Source organism: Lagopus leucura, unplaced genomic scaffold (genome assembly GCF_019238085.1).
Source record: "Lagopus leucura isolate 7727_CA_CO unplaced genomic scaffold, USGS_WTPT01 Super-Scaffold_100157, whole genome shotgun sequence".
Lineage (NCBI taxonomy): Eukaryota > Metazoa > Chordata > Aves > Galliformes > Phasianidae > Lagopus > Lagopus leucura.
This window is the reverse complement of record NW_024962334.1, coordinates 20,748,336-20,771,480: the sequence shown is the minus strand read 5'-3', so window position 1 is coordinate 20,771,480 and position 23,145 is coordinate 20,748,336. Positions and strand designations below refer to the sequence as shown.

General features: G+C 40.5%; 1 protein-coding gene and 1 long non-coding RNA gene across 4 annotated transcripts in view; one reads left to right on the top strand and one right to left on the bottom strand.

The window, feature by feature from the left end:
- The window catches only part of RAPGEF5 (Rap guanine nucleotide exchange factor 5), a 151,656-nt gene that overhangs the window by 73,186 nt on the left and 55,325 nt on the right, over nt 1-23,145 (bottom strand). For 2 of the 3 annotated variants that reach the window (XM_042888225.1, XM_042888226.1), the window contains 2 exons: nt 14,606-14,682; nt 9,427-9,552 (listed from right to left, as the gene is read on the bottom strand). In XM_042888225.1, coding sequence (XP_042744159.1) covers nt 9,427-9,552; nt 14,606-14,682 — 203 coding nt within the window. The remainder of the gene's footprint in view (nt 1-9,426; nt 9,553-14,605; nt 14,683-23,145) is intronic. The other variant, XM_042888227.1, reaches the window with a different exon arrangement.
- Nucleotides 9,852-13,812, top strand: LOC122189251. The gene is made up of 3 exons (XR_006181763.1): nt 9,852-9,999; nt 12,190-12,349; nt 13,791-13,812. It is a non-coding gene; the product is annotated as an uncharacterized LOC122189251 (long non-coding RNA).

Genomic DNA, 23,145 nt, shown 5'->3' with positions numbered 1-23,145 from the left:
AAAAAAAAGAAAAAAAAAAAAAGGATCAATATATCTCTCTATAGGCACCATGTATGGACTGACTATTTAGACAGACTCAGTGTGTTGATTCAACTTGCGCATGGGGAAAAAAAGACAGAGTCAGTATAGGTTTCAGCTTTGTGCCATTCACACAAGGAAATCCAGGCCTGAATGTGGCTGGTTTTTAGCTCCAAACCTAAACAACAAGGCCTTGCGTGTGAGAATTGAAAAAATCCCGACCCTTTTGTTCCAGCAAGCTCTGAGTTGCCTTCCCTTCACCATAACCACATCAATTCTATTAGCTTGCTAAATATGGCCAAACAGCATATTTTGCAAGCACTTCATTCAACTGTTGTAGTTGTACCCACAGGTAAAAAAATTGTTAATGTTTCTGTGGAGAAAGATCCCCTATTTGCAGTGTCAAAATTGTTTGATAAAAAGACTTAGACTTACATTACATTAATCTAAAAATGCAAGAGATACTGCAATATTTCAACCACATCAAGAAGGCAATGCATATTTGAATTTGGTGCTAATGTCTCAAATTAAAGAAGAGCAGGTTCTTGGTTCTTCCCAGCACTGGGCTAAGCAGAAGTGCTGCTCCAAGTAGAGCCTGCCCAGGTCTGCTCCCATCATCTACCAGAGAAAATGGTGAATTAAGGGCTGGTGCTCTCAGTCTGCTGCTGCAGGTGATGCAGTGTCAGACAGACTTTCAGGGCACAGAGCTGATGCATTAACACAGCCAAAACAGAATTTGGGCTGTATGCCTTTCCCTTGACCAAACAAGGCTGTGCAATTCAGCACTGTCCCCTGCTCAGGGCTCACCACAATACAGAGCTTGGAAATCCATCTGAGATGTGCTTTTCAGCAAGCTGCTCAAGGAAATACCACACACTATTCGTGGTCTTCCTGAGTTAGGTCACTATTATTTTCCAAGGCACCAAATGAGGCTTTTTCCTTCAACCGGCACCACCTGCTGCTCCCACACATCAGTGTTCCCTGTTCCACAGAGTGAAAAAAAGCTGAGAATGGCTTTTTTTTTTAGCATTTGCCACATGCTATCAGAAAGCATATTTGAGGCCGCGAGGTCATTGCTAATTTCCAATCCTTTTTCATGTTTCCACATGAAACATCTAATTAAAACTTTTCACCCAGTAGTTAAGATGAAATTCATGCATATGCACTTAAAACGTTATTTTCACATGCTGTGAATTAGAATATAGAAGGTGCTGCACACAGCAGTAGGAACGCTAATCGAGGAATGAAAGGGGAATACCTGCTTTGATTTAGAGGAGGACAGTCAGCAAAAATCCCCTCATTGCCTGGGTTTTCATTCCTTTGCTCTTTGAGCTGCCACATGCAACCAAAAAAAAAAAGAATGCAAGTGGTGTATTAACTGCTACCAAATCAGCATTCTCCACAGTTGGCTGTGTGCCAAGCTCATCTTGCAAAATGCCACCACCTTCCAAGGCTACAGCACGACAGAAGCGTTAGACCCCAAGGGCTATACTCTGCTCTCACTGAAAAATACCTATTAACATCAGCAGGAGCTGAACTAAGCTTTAAAATGCAGGCAGGCACAGTGAGTGACAGAACGGCCTTAGCAGAAATGCAAGGTCGAGTTATCTTTCTTTGCTTGCTGTGGCAGAGGCTCCAACAACACAGGCAATGCCATATACTTTACAGCTGCCCTTCTTCACACTTTACACACTTTTTTCCAAAAGACCCTCATTGCAAATTGACTGACTGGCAGAGTGGAGGCAGCTGAATAAAAGGGAAAGGCAGACTCTTCACACCCCACACTCCAGGTGATCTTGCCTGCAGGAGCAAGTACTGACAAATGCTGGTGGCATTTATTCCAGTGAGGACCTGTCACAGGTCGCCAGATATCAGCAGAAAGGTAGGTTGCCCCAGCAGCTGGGAAGGGTTGTGATGTCAGCAATCAAAGGAGATCCCAGCTGGTGCAGAGCATCCTGCCACAGGAACCACACCACCTACTGCAAGAGCAGCTCTTATCACAGAATGTGCTCAAAACAGGAGCAAACTGAGTTGTGCAGACATTGTCAATTTTCAGGAAACATGGTTATCTGTTTAATATATGTCTCCTGCATTACTGGCCTAAATCTACACTGCAATGAAGCAGCAAGTTCTTCTTAAATATATTTCACAGAATCACAGAAACACCAAGGTTGGAAAAGACCTAAAAGATCATCCAGTCCAACCACCCACCCATCACCAATTGTTCTCTTTAAACCACGTCCCTCAACACAATGTCCAAACGTTCCTTGAACACCTCCAGGGTCAGTGACTCCACCACCACCCTGCGCAGCCCATTCCATTGCCTGACCATCTTTCAGAGAAGTAGTATTTCCTAATGTCCAGCCTAAATCTCCCCTGGCGCAGCTTGAAGCCATTCCCTCTAGTCCTATCACCAGTTACATGAGAAAAGAGGCTGACCCCCAGCTCACCACAACCTCCCTTCAGGTACTTATGACATCAGTAAGGTCTCCCCTGAGCCTCCTCTTCTCATATTGTGAGAATATGAAGAAAAAAAAAAAGAAAAAAGGAATAAAAGAGAAAAATAAAAAAATTAAAAGAAAAGATAAATAGAAGCCCCGAGTTCTTCTAAATGACTGTGATCTGTGGGCAGGCTACCAAATCTCAGACACCCTCTGGAGAGGACGATGTGGTATACAGGCATCAATTTCTAGCTTGGCAACATCTTTCTAGATACCTTCATTGTTTCATCTCAGCCAAGCCCACAGTGTGAGCCATAGCCAGATGTCTTTGATTGGTTTCAATTCCCAGAGAAAAGAGAGTAAAGTAAGGAATGACTCAAATGCTCTCCATCGCTGACAGGTGAAGGTCAAACTATGTAAGCTGCCCCAAAAGTAATCACTCCTATTTATTTCCACAGAAACAACATAGGCAAGTAACACAATAACACCACTTGATTGAGCAAATTCTCAAGAATTATATGAATTATGCAGATGGACAAAACTTCAGAACAATTTGTAAAATGAAGTTTTGGTGCCCCTAACTAGAGGGCTTAAACCTGAACAGAATTGGAAGTATCTGAGCTCTACGTTATGAAGCAGTAGCACACTGTCACTGTAAGGGTCAGCTCTGTCACCATATCTCATTCCCACCTCATGCCCACATCCTTCTACCACGTAGAAAACTAACCCAACTGGAAAACAGCCCCACCAAAAGGGTGTACTTGTTTTATTTTTCAGCTGGATTATCCCTTCTGTTCACAAGGCAGCACCAAAAGGGCTGGCAACAAGGTGCAGGAGCAGGACTGGTTCAATGTCTAGCTGCTTCCATCCTGCTGGAATGCCCAAACCATTTCTCAAGGATCCCAAAGCAATTCATCAACACTCATTAACTACCACAGGTTTTACAGCACTCCCTCAAGGTCCTACCGCTCAAAAGCCCATTTTATACCTGGGTAAACAAAGCCACAGAGAAGTGATGGGACTTGGAGAAAATTACATATTAAATAACCAATGGGTCAAAAATAAAATCTAGGCACCAGGGCTCCCAACATTCACTTTTAGACTGTTGCTAAACCTGCCCTAAACTGTTATCACTTGCCTTTTTTACCCCCTCCACTCTATTAGCTAAGCTATTGTTGCATACAGGAACGAGTCACTGCCCCACACCAAAGAAAGCCCAGCAGGCAAAATGTGCATGTGGAATTTCCTTCTATACAAAGCCGTTTAATGTTACAGAATAAATCAAAGAGTAGCAAACTGGGCTTTCTTTTCTTTTAAACACTAGACCAAGCATCTGGAGGAAAGAAAGTATTATGGGAATATAGAACTTGACTCAAAGGAAAAGAGCAAGTGTTGCAGTATCCTGCACATGCTTCTATACTGCAGTCACAGCACGTGTTGTGAGCACAGGCGTGACTCGCCTCAATTGTATTTTTACAGGAATAAAGACTTTACCATCTCACTGCCATTTTGCACAGCTGGTAATAGAGCATTCTTCTCCAAACCTTGGGCCACATTTAAAAGATTCAACAAAAAGAATGTAAGCCCTCTTAAAAAAATCGTTAAAAGGAAAAAAGTATTTTCCTTTACTATAAGTGTTTCAAGGGGTTTAAACAGCTTTTCCTAGCAGCCAAACAATCCCAATTCTACAGCTGAGCCGGAGACCATTTCCTTATCTCTGTTCAACTTCTTCCATTTCAAAAAGATGCCTATGCCTGTACCTCACTGAAAAAATCCTAGGACCTGCAGAATCCTTTCCTTCTCAAAAGATAAAGAGGTTGACTTACCCAGAGCAGCTGATCACCTAGGGCTACGTATTCATTCCAGTACATGAAAGATCGACCTTCAGGAACATGGCACTCTCCGGAACACAACAGAACTAATCCCAGTCCCTGTTGCTCCTCATTCAGACCAGAAACTTGAACTTCAGCTTACCTCTGCAGCACACATGCATGCCACATATGCTTGAATCAACGTAGAGTGATAAACTGCCAAACTCGCTAATAGACTCATTTTTTTCTTGGCTTGTAGTTGAAAACTATTAAGTCAAAATTGCAATCATCTTGCCCTGGTATAGCTGCCTGGCTAATACTACAGGACCTAACAGACAAAAGGAAACAGCTTAATTTCTTCTGCTCCAATGACCTGTACCATCTCATGTCAATCCAAGCCACAAAAGTTCCCGCGGATGCTGTCTGTGCTATTGCTGTTACGTGTTTGATCAGCAGTTATGCTGCAGATACAAAGCAGCCTCTGATATAATAGGAGGGAGCTAAAAGCAGTATATCAGCTCTCAAGGCCCCGGGTAAATTCATCCCAGCCAGAGCAGAGAGCACAAATGAGTTTTTTAAGAAGTGAAGCACAGACCTAAGATTGGATATCATTTGTTTGAAAGAATATTTTTCCATCAGTACCCCAATTACTGACAACCTCAGCAATAAATCAGTGTGAGGCTGTTTGTCAGGGTAACAAATACCACAGCTCTGGGCACGTCCTGACACCTGTTCTTGTCTCTGTGTACAAGTGCCCACTCCATTGGATATGTGCACCCCAAAATAGTCTTGATGTCTCAGGGTTGGAATTTCCTCAAGAAATTCTTCAGTTGTGAGTAATCTATTCAACCCCAGGCTTTAAATCGTTAATCTCCTTTTGTAAGCCTTTTCACAGCCTCAGCCCCACCACTACCCTGCTTCAATGAGCAAACCATTCGTCTCCTTAATGAGAACGCTTATTACAAAAGTTAGTAGCCAGTAAATTAAGAAAACTGCTCTCAAATACCTCTTGTCCTTCAGAAAGAGTACCTGCCCTGCTATGATATAGCTCTTTCATCTTGAATTAGCTAAATCACAGCATCAATGCTTTCAAGCTCCAGACATGTTCATGCTTTTAAACAGTATGTAACTCTTATTAATACATAAATTAATCTGTAAAGGGATTACAAGGTGGATTTGGGAAACATTTCCCTACTGATGCACTGAACTGTTGAAATAGCCCCAGACTAAAATATCATTTACGCAGCTGAATAAATGAACTTGCATCCTTCAGTCAGTCTCTACACATTAGAGAATCTTAAGCTTCTTTCGAATATTAGCAGTAATTTGCAGAAAACTTTTTCAGTCCATCTGATTATTAAAACAGTGTAAAATAAGAGAATGTCTTTTCCCTATTGCTGAGACTGAAATACATTTGAGTTCTTTTACAATTTTTATAAAACAGTGACTTTATAAACACATGGGATTTTTTAATGGGTGCAACATTTCCCTGAAACAAAATTTCACTGCAAATACTGCGCAAACAGCATCAAGTCTCTCCTACAGATGTTATTTAATGCTTAAAAGACATTCCGAAAATACTGTGTAGTGCAAATATGCCTCAAATGCATCTCAAATGTGTTTGAGCAAAAAGAACAGTAGCAAATTACTTCAAGTAGCTTTATGTACAGAGCTTGCTTTCTGTAACTGATGCTAAGCAAAATTTTCAAAAAGGTAGACACTCTTTCTATAGCCAAACATTTCAATTCAGATTTTCAATCTATTTTCTGTCAAATCAATTGTTCTAAATGACTGAAGTAGTTAAATAACATAAAAATACAAATGCTCCATTTTACATTTCCCTAGGCTTATAAGCACAACTTGCTTGTAATTATATTTTTAAAAGTTATTTTAATCTATCCCATATTTGAAAATAAAATAATTTCTGTGCACCTTAGATAACCATTTTCTTTTATTTGTCAGTGTGTTTTCACCTTGTAGGAATGAGACAGCTTAGATAAGAAGCCAAGCTGCCTATTTAAAAGCTTATTTACTACCATTTACTCATTAGCAAAACTGAAGTTTAGGAAGACTAACACATATGGCAGGTTCATTGTCTTAATTAAGAACTTTATTGCAACACATTTACAAGTGAGAATGGGAAAAAAAACACTATAATTCAGTGTTGTTTCTTTTTCCCCTCAACAAGTCTATAAGCATTATTACTGTTGGAGCATTTTGCAAACACTATATTCACCAGAGAGAAGTTTGGCACTGTGCTGCAAAAACTGCCTTGAATTCCAATATGACTCTAACCTGTTCACAGCAAGCTTGCGGTGCCAGAAACAAATAAGCAGGTCAAATGTGCAGCTTGTGAACAAAACTTTATAAATTATAGGATTTTTTAAGATTTTTTTTTTTTTAAGAAAACAAAAAAATTAAAAATATAAAGGAAAAAAAAAAAAAAAAAAAGAAGGATAGCATTCAGGAAACTTTGAACCAAAGAAGTATAGTCTTTCTGACTTGGGTGCTTCAAGGATGAATTAAAAATGTATGCACGTATAAAATCAGCATATGTACAGCCCGATTTTATGCCCTTCAAACCACATCCAAACTCATGGAAGCCATTCTTCTTGACACCTAAGCTCCTAAATGAGCAGTATCCGCCCGTGAACTACCCAGCTGACATGTATTTCCTCTCTCCCAGAACCTCTTTCTCAGAAAAAAAATAATTCTACTTCACTTCTTTCTGAACCAGCAACCCAAATTAATCCATGCTTCACTTGCCAGTTGTAGGCCATAGACCACAGTCCCCAACATTATGTCTTAAAGAAAGCAGACAGGTATTTGATCTGCTCCCAGACCTCTGCAATAAAGGAAGACCAGACTCTTTTGACTCTCCACTCTCCCAAGTCAAGAAGATCTGTCCTCAGGGTCAGGTGAGGCTGGTCATTAGACCAAGGTATCCTACCCTACAGACAAGATGCCCACAGCACTCAAGAGTGCTAGAGATAAGACAAGAGAAATTTCCCTAAGCAGCTCCACACTTCATCTGTGAAGTGTGATGAGCATGCTACAAATCACTCTACAAGAACACCACATCCCAAACTGAACACGTTCTTCTTCTAACATTTCAGCAGAACACAAGGGACTGGGCACTAAGCCGATGCCAATGAATCTGCCATCACTTCTGCAGCAGTAGGATGGGGGGAAGGCTGAAAGCCCACATAGAGACAGTACTCACTGCACAGCCTGCCCTGCAGTAGCCTGCCACATTGCTCCTCAGAAAGGAGCGGGAACAGCTGCAGGCAGGAGAAGGCTGCCCAGAGCTGACTGCTGCCAGCACACACACGCCAGACAGTCTCAGATGGGAAGGGAGGAAGGGAGGGAGAGGAAGGGATGGAGCCTCACATCTTCCTGAACGTTTATGACCAGGGCTCCCTAGGTTTTTTTTTCTATTGAAAGCAAAGTACTTGAGTAAGCTAAACTGAGAAGCCTGTGGCACACCTTGCCCACTTGCAGCTGTGCCTTCTTGGTGCCCATGCCCAAAGAAAGCAGCGAGCTTAGCAAATAGCTCACACAAGAAATAAAGGGCGCATGAGGAATAACCTATGCTTTGCCCATAAAGGATCTCAAACAACTTTCATATCTCCTGGCACTTCCTAGGTCTAACGGCACACCCTTGTTCAAGAGCAGTAACTTCTGCATTATACCACTCAGCCAGCTTGACTGAAGTCCTGCTGAACTGGAGCCGCTCGCCCCCTAAATAGCAGCAATTGCAAAGTATCATACTTTTCAAATGAGAAGAAAAGCTGAGCGCTTCTTTCCTTTCCATTTATAGAGCTGTGCTGTGATCTGCATAGCTGCAGAACTGCAACTGACACCCTCTGCAGTGACTGGAGCAAGCAGCAAAAACACCACTGTGCTTTTGGAGTACCAGTCCACTTCTCTTCTATACCTCAGAGCCTGTAATCTTGCTTCAAAATCCCAAAACACAATTAGAAATCTTTCCTGGATTAAAATCTTCTTTACTTAAGCTTCTAACCTTTTAACTGCACTTTGCTGATATGTTTTGTAGATATATGGAAATTCTGCCAGCTGTCCACAGCTAGTGGATCATGAGGAGCAATTCAATCTCAGGGATCTGAGCCTGACTAAGTACTCTTCTCCTTTGTGCACACCTACTGATACAACTACATTTTTAACTACACAGGATTAGAACTCCTATGCTGCTGAACAGAATGGTTCGAAGCTCTGAAATAAGATTTGATTCTTCTCTTTTCCTTTGTACAGTCTTACTACAATAGGAAGGAGCTTGCAGATGAGATGAAAGTAATTATTTTCTACAGTATAGGTCTTTCTTCTGCTGTCCAGTGAGTAGTAAACGGAAGAAATTACATATTACAGCAAGATACATGAGGACAAGGTAGGATTTCTGTTGTTTCTTGAAGTTATTTGCCTGGGATTCTCTAATTGAACATGCAATCAGAACAGAAATCTTTATCATGAGAATAAAAATAGAATACACTGTGCTATAAGCAGAGCAGTCATATTTTAGTGCATTTTCCAATCCAGTTATAAACATCTGAATAAGTGCTTTCGGAAGCATTAAACAGAGAAGTACTTTCCTCGGTATGACTTTTGGTTGAAAGCACATATTTTTATGAAACTTCTGAATTCCCTACCCTTCTTAATTCACACCGAAAAGTACCACTCAATACTTCCTTCTAAAGCAGCAAAGTCATTTTCTTTAAGACAATTTAAACTGAGGTCTTTAAGCACTTGTATACCTCACACATTATGTTACAATATCCTTAAAAAAAAAAATATATATATATATATATCCTTAAAAAAAAAAAAAAAAAAAAAAAAAAAGGCAAACGCTTCGTATTCACTAGCAGCAATTTGATGGAAAGCATCCTGAAATAACCTGCTATTTCATCATGCATAAGATATTTATAATCATAACAGACTTAGAAACAACATAATAATGTAAATGTGTAGGCAATTATTGAATTCAATGCACTTCAGAGATATGTAAACGACAGAAGAGAACTGCTGTAGTTCCATTACTAATGCGTGTCCTGGAAACTGACCATCAAGCTTCACTGTTTCAGCTTCCTAACCTAACAAGAAACCAGAAACAAACAAGAAAACCCAAACAAGAAACATCTTACTTGTTCAGTCTTCTCTGGTTGTTTTCTATCCGCCTGCAAAAACTGACAGTTTTCTCTCGCCAGCTTCTGGACCAGCTCAATTCGTCCAATGTCATCTCTCTCCTGAAGCTTGCACAAAACCCCTGCCTTAAGGGTGGGAGAAAGAGCAAACAGATACTTAAATCCACAGTCCCAGGACATGGCACTGCCACAGGATTTCAGCCTTAAAAGAAATGCATCTGTTTGATCATATTTGCTGAACTCTGAGCCGCTTGCTGAGCACAGACTAACTGCTGCTGGGGAAACAAATCAAGAGCTGGGGCACATCTGACTCTCCAAATGTATCTACTCTGGAGGAACAAGGCAGGGCTAACTAAATCAAGTGCTACTATGTGTGACTGATATGCTGTGTTTTGTTTGTTCCTGTCAGCCTGTTTCCTGTTACATCAGAGAACAAGAGCAAGAGGTTAAAAACTCATGGGAAAGTTAGCCAGGAACGGCCCTGGAAAAAGAAGGAAGAGCAACACAGTCACTCCTAAAAATAACATGCTGCAACTCCCAGCTCTGCCTCCAACAATGTTTCATACATTCAAGGTAGGAGTTAAAGTTGGGCAACATTTATTTATTCTCCGTGTAACAAATTTTACAGTTCAATTCTGTTTAAGGAAGAAAATCAGGTTTTCTTTTAAAAAACATTACATAACAGTTTTTTTCTAATACTCTCTCAGTTATTCAAGCTATGCTGATAGCATACCACCATAACATCCAGCACCGGTTGTTTTACAAAAATGCTATATATATAAAGACAGATTCATGCTTGCATACAGGTACGCCGGACCCATCCTTCAAAGTTAGCTGACAAGGGCTGAATTGCTCACAGCAGAGCTGATGGCTGACACAGCTTTTGCACTGAGAGCTGCATGGCTTTATTTGCCCAGATGTTTCCTGCTGGAAGAATGCATGCCTTGCAAGGGCCAGGCATGTGGCATGGCTACATTACTGCTACATGACTTCAGAAGCAGCCTGCAAATAAACCTTTTTCCTCTGCTCTTTTCTTTTTACTGCTCACCCTGAGTTTTACTAAATCGGTATTTGCTCAAAAGTCCATAAAACATCTTGCAAGTCAAAGCCAAAGCCCTAGGATGCTCCCTTCCTGAATCCAAAGAGCCATCCCTACTGAATCATTTGAAATAAAGAATGTCACATGCCTTTTTTGTACTCTACAGTAGGCATTTTAAATAGTCAGATGAATTGTTTGCTAAAATTCACATTTTTGTCCAGTAATACACACAGGGAGTTTGGGCCATTATCACAGACTGGCTGAGATCAGACATCTGCACTACACAGAGCTTTGGTTTTGTGAGGACACCAGCTAAAGCCAAACCTGCTTATTTCATGGCTGAGGGATGCTTCTAGCAGAGTGTAACATCTGTGTGCTGTAATCCCTGCAGGCTAAGAACAACTCAAAGTTTTACAGCCTATCAAATCCATGAAGATTTACAGACTCTCTAGATCTGGGCTGTAACTACTGGGGAGGCACTTTTCACACCTCCGCCCAGACAAGTCAGGCCATGATCTATGAGAAGCAGAGACAGTTACAAGTTCCTGCACATCAAATGTCAGATGGACAACGAGCAGAAATGCCCTGTTCACTCTGCTGAACAAATATGTATTGATTCCCAGTGTATGAAGCAAAGCCCAAAGGTTAAAACTCTTATTTTAAGCTGAGGAAGAGGGATTTCTGTTTTGGGAGAAACAACTGGCTTCAGTATGTTCAACTGGAAGGAACACTGTGGAGAAAGGCAACTTTCTGAATACACGGTCCTTGCTTTTCTTTGTACGTTCAGATAGAAGGTACTGTTGCTTTCTATGTGGATGAGCACCCAGCAAAAAATAAACTCTCTGCCACTAATACTGCCTGTATTCAAATGGGAAACCTCTTTAGGGAATCCTATCATCCTGTTTCAAATAACCACCAAGAAGAAAGAGTATTTTTAAACATTCCCTTCCTTCAGCAGTCTTCTGGATGGTAAAAGGCCAACTAAAAAATTCCTGAGAAAGACAGAGTTCTATCAAGTTAAATGTACATGCTAGGCTCTAGGAGTAAATTATACACTTGAAAAGCAAAATGCTAAATGTGTTGTTTTATAACTAAGGACAAAAATATCAGCCCTTCACTTTTTATTCTGATTTTTGCAATTATACCAATTTTCCACTATAAATCTTTCTGCCAAGTAATATGAGAAAGCATCCAGATCAGCTAATTAAGTAATCAATGACAACTTCTAAAAGCTGGTAGGGGAGATATTGTTAGAGTCTCATACAACCAGTCATTTTCATTCGTCAATATAAATCTAATTTCTAAGAAATACCTTTAAAGCTGTTAAGGAAAAGGGTAAATACCGGCCACACTACTTGCACAGAGCAGTCTTGATTTGTCTTCTGTGCAGGCACACAGCCTCCAAAATCCTGCATGCCCAAATATTTCTGCTTAATCCTCCAATTCACATACACCAACCAAGTTGCAAGTACCAACTTATTTGAAGGTAAAAATTATGAAGTTGTATATTTTAACAGACATTAGTTTAATGAATGATAAAAAAAAATACATGTAGGAGACTTACAGGAAGACTTCACTAATATTTACAGTGCAAAATTACTATAATTGCAAGTGTTTCTAGAATATTTGAAATGGAATAAGAAAGTTTAATGGGAAGAAAAATGAACTAGTCACTACTGAGGCTGGAAAAGGAAAGATGCTGACAATGCTTTTTTGTTTCTCAGCACATCCACTGGAAAATGTTCCCTCTGCAAAATCCTTAAATAAATACGCCAGGGGTGACATGGTAGTGACTTAAGGCATCCCGACGGCACGTTAAGAAACAAGCTGTTCAGAAATCTCAGATTTTTTTCCAGACTTCCACCAGGTTTGTGCATTACCAAGGTAAGTCAATTCTGTGTCAAGCAGAGCAGTGTTTAGAGCAGGCGCCACACTTTTAAATTTTGCTAACAGAAGAGATTTGTGTTGTTTGAACTGTGCAACTATGCCCTTTGCATCTGTTGAAAACATAATTATTGCAAGCTTCCACTTTGATCAGCCTGAAAACTAAATAATGATATGTCACTGCCTCAACAGATCTTTTACTTTGCTCCAGTCACTTGCACAGTCTCACTAAAGTGAAAAGAATGTTCAAACCCTTCACCCAAACTGTACCCAATGTTTGCAGAATGCCGTTTTTATGGGACTGACAAACAAATTAGAGCAACAGCTGCTTTGATAATGCCACTGTTCTATTCCCAGTTGAGCCCTTCAACACTTTCCTTAACTGCTCAGTTAATAATTAATTGTAAAGGCATTTCAAATTCTTTCAAACTTTAGAAGCTGATTTGCAGCCGAATGAGAGATGAATAAATCAGTATTAACCACTCTTTTTCATTATTATCTGCCCATGTAATCCTACTAGCTGTCTACTTACAAGCTTTGAGCAACCAATGTAATCTTTCCTTTTATATCTCTTATATAAACGTAAACAAGCACTTCCCCAAAATAGCAACTACATGGGATGTTCCAAAAGTAATACCTCCTATTTTATTATGTTGGCCCACAGCCTCAGAGGCAGATGTTGGTGGTATGACAGTAGATGTTGAATAACAATATTCTAACAATATTCTGTTACACATTGTTGCTGCGTGACAGATGGCAGCAGTGGTAATCTGACAGAATGGCATTTGACATGGAAGTGTGAAAAAGGGCACCCACTGACATTTATTGATGCTTGCTGAATGGAGATCGAACAGTGGATGTGAGCACAGTGAGGCAGTGGGTTGTGCATTTCAGCAGTGACAACAGTGGTCACCTCCACTGATCCAGATTTTTACTAGTGTGGCACGCAGGCTCTTGTTTATCACTGGTGAAAATGTACAGCTAATGGTGGTGACTGTTGAAAAATCGTGTTTTGTAGCTGTGATTTTGTAGCATCAAAGAGTGTTACTATGCTCTTTGTATCTGCTGTAATTTCCATGAAAATAAGTAGGAGGCATTACTTTGATGACAACATCAGTACAACAATCAAGCAAAACAGAGTATATCTGAAAATAATTAAGAACAGAAAAGAGCAGGTTGTTTCAGAACACCTTGCTCAAGTATTACTGTAACGAGTGTGGTAAATACCCAGTAAAGAGCTGACATAAGAGGCACATACACATGGTCTCCATTCTGCCTGTGATGTCTGCCATGACCCAGGCTGCCTACCGAAGCTTCCAGCAGACCCTCCTGTGCTTTAGAGAGCCTGCATCTCTAGAAGGGTTCAGGTACTGCTAACATGGCTGCATAGAACAGGGTTCCTCACAGACATCATTACATATCCCATCCCTCTCACATACAGCTTTTTAGCTGGCAAAATCCAGAGAGAAATCCAGAGAAAAGAGCTACAGTTTGTATTCATCAGGAGAAGAAATGGTGACAACTGGTGGGAAGCAAAAGATTCTCAAGAGGAACAGAAGAAATAAAAAAAAAAGAAGCAAAAAAAACCAAACAGTCAAGACTGGGAGAAACCAATTTTAAATTAAAAACAATAATCAGTACCAATATAATGCGCAATATAATCATGCACAGTTCAAATATGTGAACTGAATGATTGAATGAGCTAAAGATTAATCAAAAAAAGATTCACAGAATCAACAGGGACAAGAAATCCCGCAATAAATTACTGAAGAATGTAGTTTTATTTCTTCTGAGTAATATCTAGAAGTATGCTCTGGTTGTAAATGGGGGCAGTTAAGGAAGGAAAGAAAGAGGTTGTTGCTTACACTCAAGTGACTCTTAAGAATCTTCATTTCATTGCCTGTCTACTTACAGTGATTAAAATTCAATCAAAATGTCATATACTCTTGCCTCTTAAAACACAACTCATTTTATTTTCACATCTGGTATGTGCTATGTGTATCATCTAGAAAGAGCAGAGAGAGTTTAAAAATGCTGTCTGATTTCAACATCATGGAATTAATTCCCAGGGTGACCATCAGTTTTATTCTAAATAGCCTTATAAGACAATATCCAGCAGACTTCTACTTCCTATATATCCCTGTTCAGATCATTGGGGGAAATCCATTTTCCAGTGCTAAAGAGCTATCAAAAGCAGATCCTTCAGCTGGTAGACCTGAAAAAGTTTCTAAGATGCCATTAATCTTACACATTTACCTGAGCATCAGAGGCACTCTTCAGCTCTTCCAGCCTTCTTATATCTTGACCACTGTGTTCTTCATTTTGATGAATTGCTAAAATAAGAAAGAGAATGTGTTGGAAGCAAGCATGTTCAAATCACAAGCAGCACCAAAGCAGCACACAGTCCATTTTAGATCAAACAGGATGGCCATTAAACCAACGTGGTTCCAAGTTTAGTTTTCTAATCAAGTCATTGAGTAGTTTTGGAAAAACTCCTGTATGGACTTTTTTTTTAATCTAGGCAGTAAAATGCAGTACTCAATAGTTATATTTCTGCTACTAAGTTATTCCTGATAAAGCAGTGGAATTTAAGGAACTCCCATCTTTTCTATATATTATAACAAGATCCAGTGACTCACAAAGAATGAAAAACAGAAATCCCTTTATTTTCATTTAATTGCAGAAGGTCAACTCAGACTAAACAAAATAAGTAGATTTCTCCTTCATCTCAGCCTTGGAAAATTCTTTGTAAGCAAATTGATCGTAATCTCAACAAACACCACCATTACTCATGAGAGTCACCTACTCCATCCTAAGATATCTGAACCAGTCATCAGTCTGCACCTGATCTGCCACCGCTTTTTTGAAAGCAAGCATCACCAATCTTGCTTTGCCTTAAACTTACATCTGTAAAGTGAAGCTGCCTGGGATCTGACTGCTGAACAAATCAGCAGGTTAAACTGCAGTAGAATTTAAAGACAGAGAAAACCAAAATGTGACTGTACCATTGCAGTGTATCTATGATCTACGCTGGGAAATCAACAACCCAACAAAGACACAACCAGAATTACGGCCCCAAAAGCTCTGTGAAGCCCCTGCTTTCCTGTTCCAGGTTTCTCAAGAGGGTCTACACCATTCTACCACATCAGGGATCTGTGCAGTCCCTTCTTTTGTGACCTATCTTCCAGCCTTCCTCTTCCCAGAGCTGTAACTGCACAGGGCATAAAGTGTTCAGGAAATTGATATGCCAAACACTGCTCAGAACAGCAGGTAAGAGGCAGGAGTGTTTCAATGCCGTAAGGTGCTAATGAATAAAAAATATTAATAAAATAATGATAATAACAAACGATTGAAAATTTCTCAAGTCTGCATAAGCAGAAATAGAGCATTTCCTCAACTCTCACTTTCCTGGTTTCTCCTACTCACAAATGGTCAAAACATCTCTTCAGATGTTGATGGCTAATCATGGTATTTCCAGGAACCAGCTCAAAGTAAATCCGTGGGTCCAGGCAGCTTCTCCTAGGCATGCTGCAACCAGCTGTGATGAGGAAATGACAAGCAGCCCACCATCAATTCCTTGTCACCATTACAGGTATCCCCTGCCCAGCACCAGCCCCTGGGCCGACTCTGACCAAAACAAGTTAGCCAACTATAGAGGAAGGCACATGCCATTGCTACTTTGGCTGTCAGAACAGCAAAGGGACAGCAGAGGAACTATTGACAACAGCAGGCTTGGAGGGCTGCAGGGAACTGCATCTTTCAGCAGGCACAGAGGAGGAGGGTGCACACTCCCAGCCTGCACAGCACTAATATGCTTGGATGTTGAACAATTTTAGTGTGAGAAATTTTAAAGCTGATGAGAAAACGGCCTTGGTTCGGACATATGCTAAACAAATCCATTAAAAAAAAAAAAGTATTTAAGCATTTTGTCAGCAATTTCACAGCTCAACTCTAAAAAAGCTGAAAAAGTTGATAATCCAAACCCAGCTCTCCTTGGCTGCAGTGTTGTTTAGACTGTTTAAGGAATGTAGGAAACAACCAGTAAATATTTTCTTATAGGAAAAAAAAGGAAAGTCCCAGACCTCACACTGACGTGCTCCTGGCTCTCTTGGGAGAGAGGGAGCAGTCAGCCTCTTTTTCATGAAGTTTCCATCGCAAACTCAATTGTTGCATCTTGTCTGTCTCTCATTCAAACACGTAAGGATCAGCCATGGCTTGAGCCCTTCAGCTACACTCAGAGGGTGATACTTAAGAAATCACACCATCAGTATAATTTTTCCACTACAAGAATATAGCTCCTTGAAGGCTGAAGTGGCCACACTGGTAAATAACAATCCTTAATTCTATTTTGATGGTTTCAGCACAAAAAAAAGGTTACTACATATTTTGTATATACAACAAAGAAAAAATAAAACAACATAAATCTCTTAAATATTCCTATGTAGTTAAAAAACATATGTTCACATGGGTCATCAGATGCAGCAAAAAACAAACTGTTGTATTTCCTCACCCAGTGCCATCTTACAGACAGCCCCTTGATTCCCACCCAGGAAACCAGCCTATGGCAGTGGCCTTGATACTGCTCCAACAGGCTGTTGTGCATGCAATACACATTCAGCCATAAAATGTAAAAATTCAAGGACAATTTTCCATTTACGGACAGCTGGCCTTACATTTTTTAATAAAAACGCTTGATGTTGCAAATTCAGTCATAGGAAAAGCAACAGGAAGGCTAGGGTGGGAAGGGAAAGCATTTCCCAGGCAAGTGTTGATTCTGGAATAGGTCCCTAAAACTGTAGCCTGTAACACAAAGAAGTTGTGAATTTTGAAGCTGGGCCGCTGCCTTCACTGCCAGGATAAAACCTGCTACTGTCTTTGCCACATCAGTATCCCAGCACATCTGACAAAGCAGCAGTTCCAGAGAAAGGCAAAGGTAGTCTACCCTGATATGTTAGCGTCTGCTTAATGTTATGTTTGTGTTCAGACAGAAAAAAATGCAAATGAATGTGCAGTGGCCAGTTCTTTTTTCTATCTGCAGCACTTCTCCTCCTTTGGTCAATAACAGAGGTCACCGGGAATAAAATAAAAAGATATTAAATGAGCATTAGCTTGTTAATGTGCAGTTCAAATGTGTCCATTTGCAAATTAGCCCAGGGAATTTCAGATGTTGATTTTTTATGATCACTTAAGGATCACAAGGGCCATTTTCTGATCCAAGTCCCTTGTGTCCATATGGACTGTAGCTGAGCTCTATCTAGAGGATTCTTCTGTAAAATCAACACTGGAATTGAGAGCACTTGAAGAAGGAAGCTTTGTCCTTTAACAATTTGACTTCAGCTCATTAAACCAATAGAAAAAATAGCAAAGAAGTAAATCATGCTGTATAGTGTATCAGCAAGATCAATCATTGCAAAGGGGTTAGAAGGGAGAGGGAACATGACCACGACTGACATGGGAAATGAGCACAACCTTTGAGTCAACAGTACTGACTGCTGCTCTCCCCACTTTCTCAGCCTCACTTCAAAGTTTAAAGTAGATTTAAGACATAGGAAGAGAATTGCCTCTACAGAATACCAAAGGGCTCTTTGCAGCTGGACCCAGTGTGCAGCAGTGTCCTCCTAGCACCCCACCTGGCTCTGAGGCTGCATGGCACTCTGCTCCTAGGTGGGCTGCTCTTCACGGCCCCAGACCTGAAGGTAAACTGTGTTTGACTTTTAAAAGTCACATCTTACAATTCACACTATTGCATTTTGTGCTATTCAAATAGCAGCATCTTTCACCTAAGTGAAATTGGAAAGGACAGTAAAAAAAAAAAAAAAAAGAAAGAAAGAAAAATCCACCCATAAAGCAACTCCTGGAACCCAAAGAATTCCAATCTTCCCAGAGGCTTTGCTCTATTGTGCAGCAGCCCAGCATTCTTCCTCTGCTATAAATGAAGTTTCTTCTTTCTGCCCTTTCTGGCTGCCAAGATAACCTCCCTGAGAAAACCCCTGCGCTATCGCATGAGCTCTGCAGCCAGCCCGCCCGAACAATAACACCAGCAGAGGTGTGAACTTCCTCCCTTTGGCTCCACAGGGTGTGAACTCCAAAAGCTAATTATCTAAATGGTTCAATGGGGACCCCGCACCTCCACTAACCATGCTGCTGCAGGACAGAGCTGCATGGCAGGCATGGACATCTGTCCTCCATGCACGGCCACTCCAAAGCCACCTCAGCTCCCCACAAAACAGGCTGTCCTTCCAGCTGTAATATGTTTGGGGTTTGTTCAGCTGGTAGTTGATTGCTGTAAGCTCGACTGCATTTGATGTCCTGGTTGAGAACGGAGCACCATGTCGGCAGGCAGAAGAAGGGACAGGGCACTTCTGACAGCCAGTAAGCTCACTGTGAAGCCCAGCCGTGGCACCAGGACTGCCTGCCTGCTGGGAGCTCATAAACCTTGCCTTTGGCAGGTACACTGCTTACATTGCACTGCCCTAGGCTGCTCTCAAGACTGAGTCCACTGAACACTGCGAGCCTCCAGGCACAGCCTGGCAGCACCTGTCAGTTAGGACAGAGATGTCCCACGGTTGCATTCTGTGACAGCTCTGCCTCTGAACTTAGCTTGGTTACTCCTTAGTCCATGCCTTTCATACTTCAGCAGTGCACCTTCATTTCAAATAAGAATGCTCATTTATTACTTACTGTTGTTCATTAACCTGCTAATATCCTCCAACATCAAACTACTTCGTCCTTTGTAAGATTTCAATCCTACTATGTGATTAAACTTTTTATGTGTATATGTAAGACATATACATATATGCATAAGTATATATGTACATGCATATATAAACACATGCAGTTGGACCAGGTGATCTTAGAGGCTTTCTCCAATCTTAATGATTCTGTACACATTCATCATTCATATCTATAATTTCTTCTAGCCAATAAGACACCAACATGCCCTCTGTAGATGGAATGTTGTCTATTTCACAAGCCAGCAGATTTTCACTCTCCTATCCCTCCTGAATGGTTATAGGCTGTTTTTCTGTTCCTGTTCACTGCTGAAAAGACCTAGGGAATCTCCAAGAAAACTCCCTGGGGGAAGCATTCAATGCTTTGAACTGCCAACAGCCTGCACCACTTGATTTATCGTCTGCTCCTGGGAAGTTCACAACTTCTAGCATTCTTATAACCCCAAATTTTTTTTATAAGCATGTTTCTCTCTTCCCCCCCCCCCCCCAAGGAAGTTCATAGTATGAAGCTTTCCAGAAGTAGGAAAAAAAGTGTTTTTTTTGGTGGGTTTTTTTTTTTTTTTTTCAAAGAGCACATAATTCTAAGCCCATTTTATGTTTTTTGAAAATCTTCTTATTTGAACAACAGAGTTTGTTGTTCTTCATGGAGGGGGTAGACAGGGATCCGGAGAAGTTTGTTACTATGACAGCTCTGAGCTGTTTGACAATGTTAAAATGTTTGCTGATGCTTATTAATTTATTAGGGTGGGGAGAAAAAAAAAAAAGGCTTGTATTGATTCCATTGGGGAAAATAAAAGCCACATCCTCTACCTTACATAAGGCACTAGTCTGAGTGGTGGAAAGGAGCTGAGCTCAAGTAAATGCTTACGCAAACCCCAGAATTGGGGGACAGTGTTAAGGCAGAGCAGGTCCTCACACATATATACTGCTGTATTTTCCAAGTCTTATTTCCAGACAGAAAGAAAAAACAACAAGCAGTGAACAACTCTGAAATCACCAAAAGCTGCATGTACAGCACTGTGATAATCCCAGAAATAAAACCCTCCAACTGAGAACTGGTCCTTTATTTACCATGAAACTGTGATCCTTTGCTGGAAATTACTGAAAAGAGAAAGTTTTTTAAGCTCATCCTTAACATGATTCCTTTTATTAGCAATACAAAATTTGCCTTTGAGCTTTCTCATTCCTTCCCACTATGTCTGCATATATATATGCAAATTATTGTGCAGATTTCCCTTCTCTGAGTATACCACATATCTCTGAAACAGTTGGCAGGCCCTTGGGGGATGTCGCCCAGACAGCTGTGCAATCAGCTGAGTAAATCAGCTAATTAAAGAAACAAAGAGAATGCAAAAATTATTAAAGAGATGCCAGTTTACAATGTTGTTCAGCACTTCTGTATCTAAAAAAGCACAGCAAGCAGAGGATGGAATAAAGGTGCTTGTAAATTTGGGAACGAACTACTGCCAAAATGACAATGATGCCAGTTTCATTCAAGCATTAATCTGGAATTCAATGGTTTTCGTTCTTACTTATGCTTTGTAGTTTAAATCAACTTAATATAAATTATTTCAGCATTTTGTTTTAAATGGACAAAACACAAGCAGTAATGTCAGTTCCATAACTGATTTCAGTATGTAAAAAATGGTCATTAACTTCTCCTTGACCTTAGGTGTAGAACTAATATTGAATTTGCACAGGGGGTCCTCATTATGCTTGTCTAGCTTCCATCCAGAAGAAATAAGTTCCCAAGGGTCTTAGTGCTACAAGCCATTTCTCAGAACTCAAATAGGAAACAGGACTCCTTAAAATTATGCAAAAAACATTTCCTCTCATTGCAGAATTTATCAAAAGGAACAGATAACAGAAAGGGTAGGAATCTGAAATCTAAACAGAGCAAAGCCAGGCCGGTAAGAAAGGAGGCTGACAGATGTAGATTTGGTCTGTCTGATCCACACATCATTAAGGCACCGTTCCTTTTCACTGCATCTGAACAACTACAGGAAGGGCAAACCTCATCCTGAATGAGACTCAGGCCCGCCTGCGTTATATAGCCATTGTAAATTAAAGAATGAGTAAAGCAACCAATATTTCCCAATCTTCCAATTTCTGGCTCATAGCCAGAAGCCTTGGCTGCTGTTCTTTCCACATTCTAGTACAACACTTCTGCTAGAAAGTTCTGTTTATTTTAACTGACCCTTTCATTTCGTTTTGAAGGCCCATATTTCATCCAAAAGGGCAGTGCATTGCAAGAATGGGATTTGTAATCTCTGGCTAAACAAGGGGGGAGCTTCCTACCAGATAGCCTGGCCAGGGGAGGTTTGGTTTTCATTGCCGGACACACCATGATACATACAAAGGAGAAGTCAGATTTTAAACATGCTTCGTGAACGTATGAGCTCACATCATTATTATTATTATTATTATTTTTAATCAAGGAGAAAAGAAGTGCAGAACGAGGAGCAAACAATACAGGATTACTACAAAAACAGATAAAACTGATATTCTTTATAGAAACAGGAGTTCAAGGGAAACCATTCAATGGCTGAGTGCACAAAACTTTATATTTTACCCAGTGCATTTAAACATTTATTCTCATCAGCATATTTAAATAAAAATAATAAGAATCAAGTAGTAATGAATGGATCTCTAACAGTACTGCTTGAAACAAAGTGCTAAAAAAAGTGGAGGAGATCCCAACACATGATGAGCATGCACGAAGAGAAGCTGGGGGCAAGTTGTTCAGATGGAAAGTGGCATGCACAAGGGACAGTGGCAGAACTGGCTGGTGCAAAATGAAACACCGCTCTCTGCTCCATGGATATATCCTATGTGCAAGGCCAGGAAAGGAACAGGAAACAAAGAGGACTCTGAACAAATACATTCTGTAAGCTCTACAAACGCCTCTCCCAATGGACTGGAAACAAAGCATTCACCCAGGGACTGCATTTTCACACAGTTCTTGTCTTTTTGACCTTACCATGCAATCCCTTTCTGCATATTTGCAAAACATCTGTCATCTACGCAGCTACTTTTTATTGCTCATTTTTACATGCAAGCGCTTTATAAATCATGCAGAAATAACACCACCCAAATTCTGAAACAACTACATAAGAACTGCCATCTCCTTGCCAAATCACAGGATGGCACAATCTAGGTGGACACCACACCAGCCACAGCACAGCAGAGCATAGTAGAGCATGTCCAGGCTGCACAGCACTAAGAGTAGTGCAGCCTGAGCCCACCTCCTTGGTATGCCTGAGCTCAAAGGCAGTGAGAGAAACCCATAGGATGCACTGGGCTATTTGGGTGGGCGTTGCCTTCAATAAAGCATGAATCTTTTGGAAAGGATCATTTAAAGAAGCCAAACAAATGACCTCCCTTAGTTTAAGGCATCATATCTTTAAAATACAATGTAATTTTTAATATATAGCTGTTTTCAGGTATAACTTTTATGCTTTTTAACCTCATTTCAATGGGAAAAGATAAGTTACTGAGTTACTGAGTACTCAGAAAAGTACTGAGAAAAGATAAGTTACTGAGACCAAGCATGACTCTCCTGCACCTAGTAGTGGACACTACTCCAGTATGACTTATAAACACTTGCAGAAGATCTCCATCTTTTTCCACACATTTCGCTAAGTTTGACCCTTGCTTTCATGACAAGGGTGCTTGGAAGAAATGCTGTAATGAAATATGGTCTTACATAAATGAACCCACTGCAAAGAAACACAAAGGGACACAAAAGAGCAGCATGCTTGCTGATATCAGTGTTGTATGCTAGCCTTTTCCCACCTTTCAAACTCTCAATTTTTCCACAAGGAAAAATGCACACCTCTGTGGCACAATTGCCATTTCATTCTGTAAACGAAAACAAATTCTTCCAGTTCCTAAGGATTTTCAATGGCAGAGAACTAGTGATAATAAAACGTGTCCATTTCACACCAGAGATATTGTATATTCCCTGTTTACAAGAAGTGTGCATTCAAAGGGTACTTAATGTGTTCCCGACTCAAACACAGTGCTGAGCTTCTCCATTCTTCAGTGACCTTCATCACGTATTTG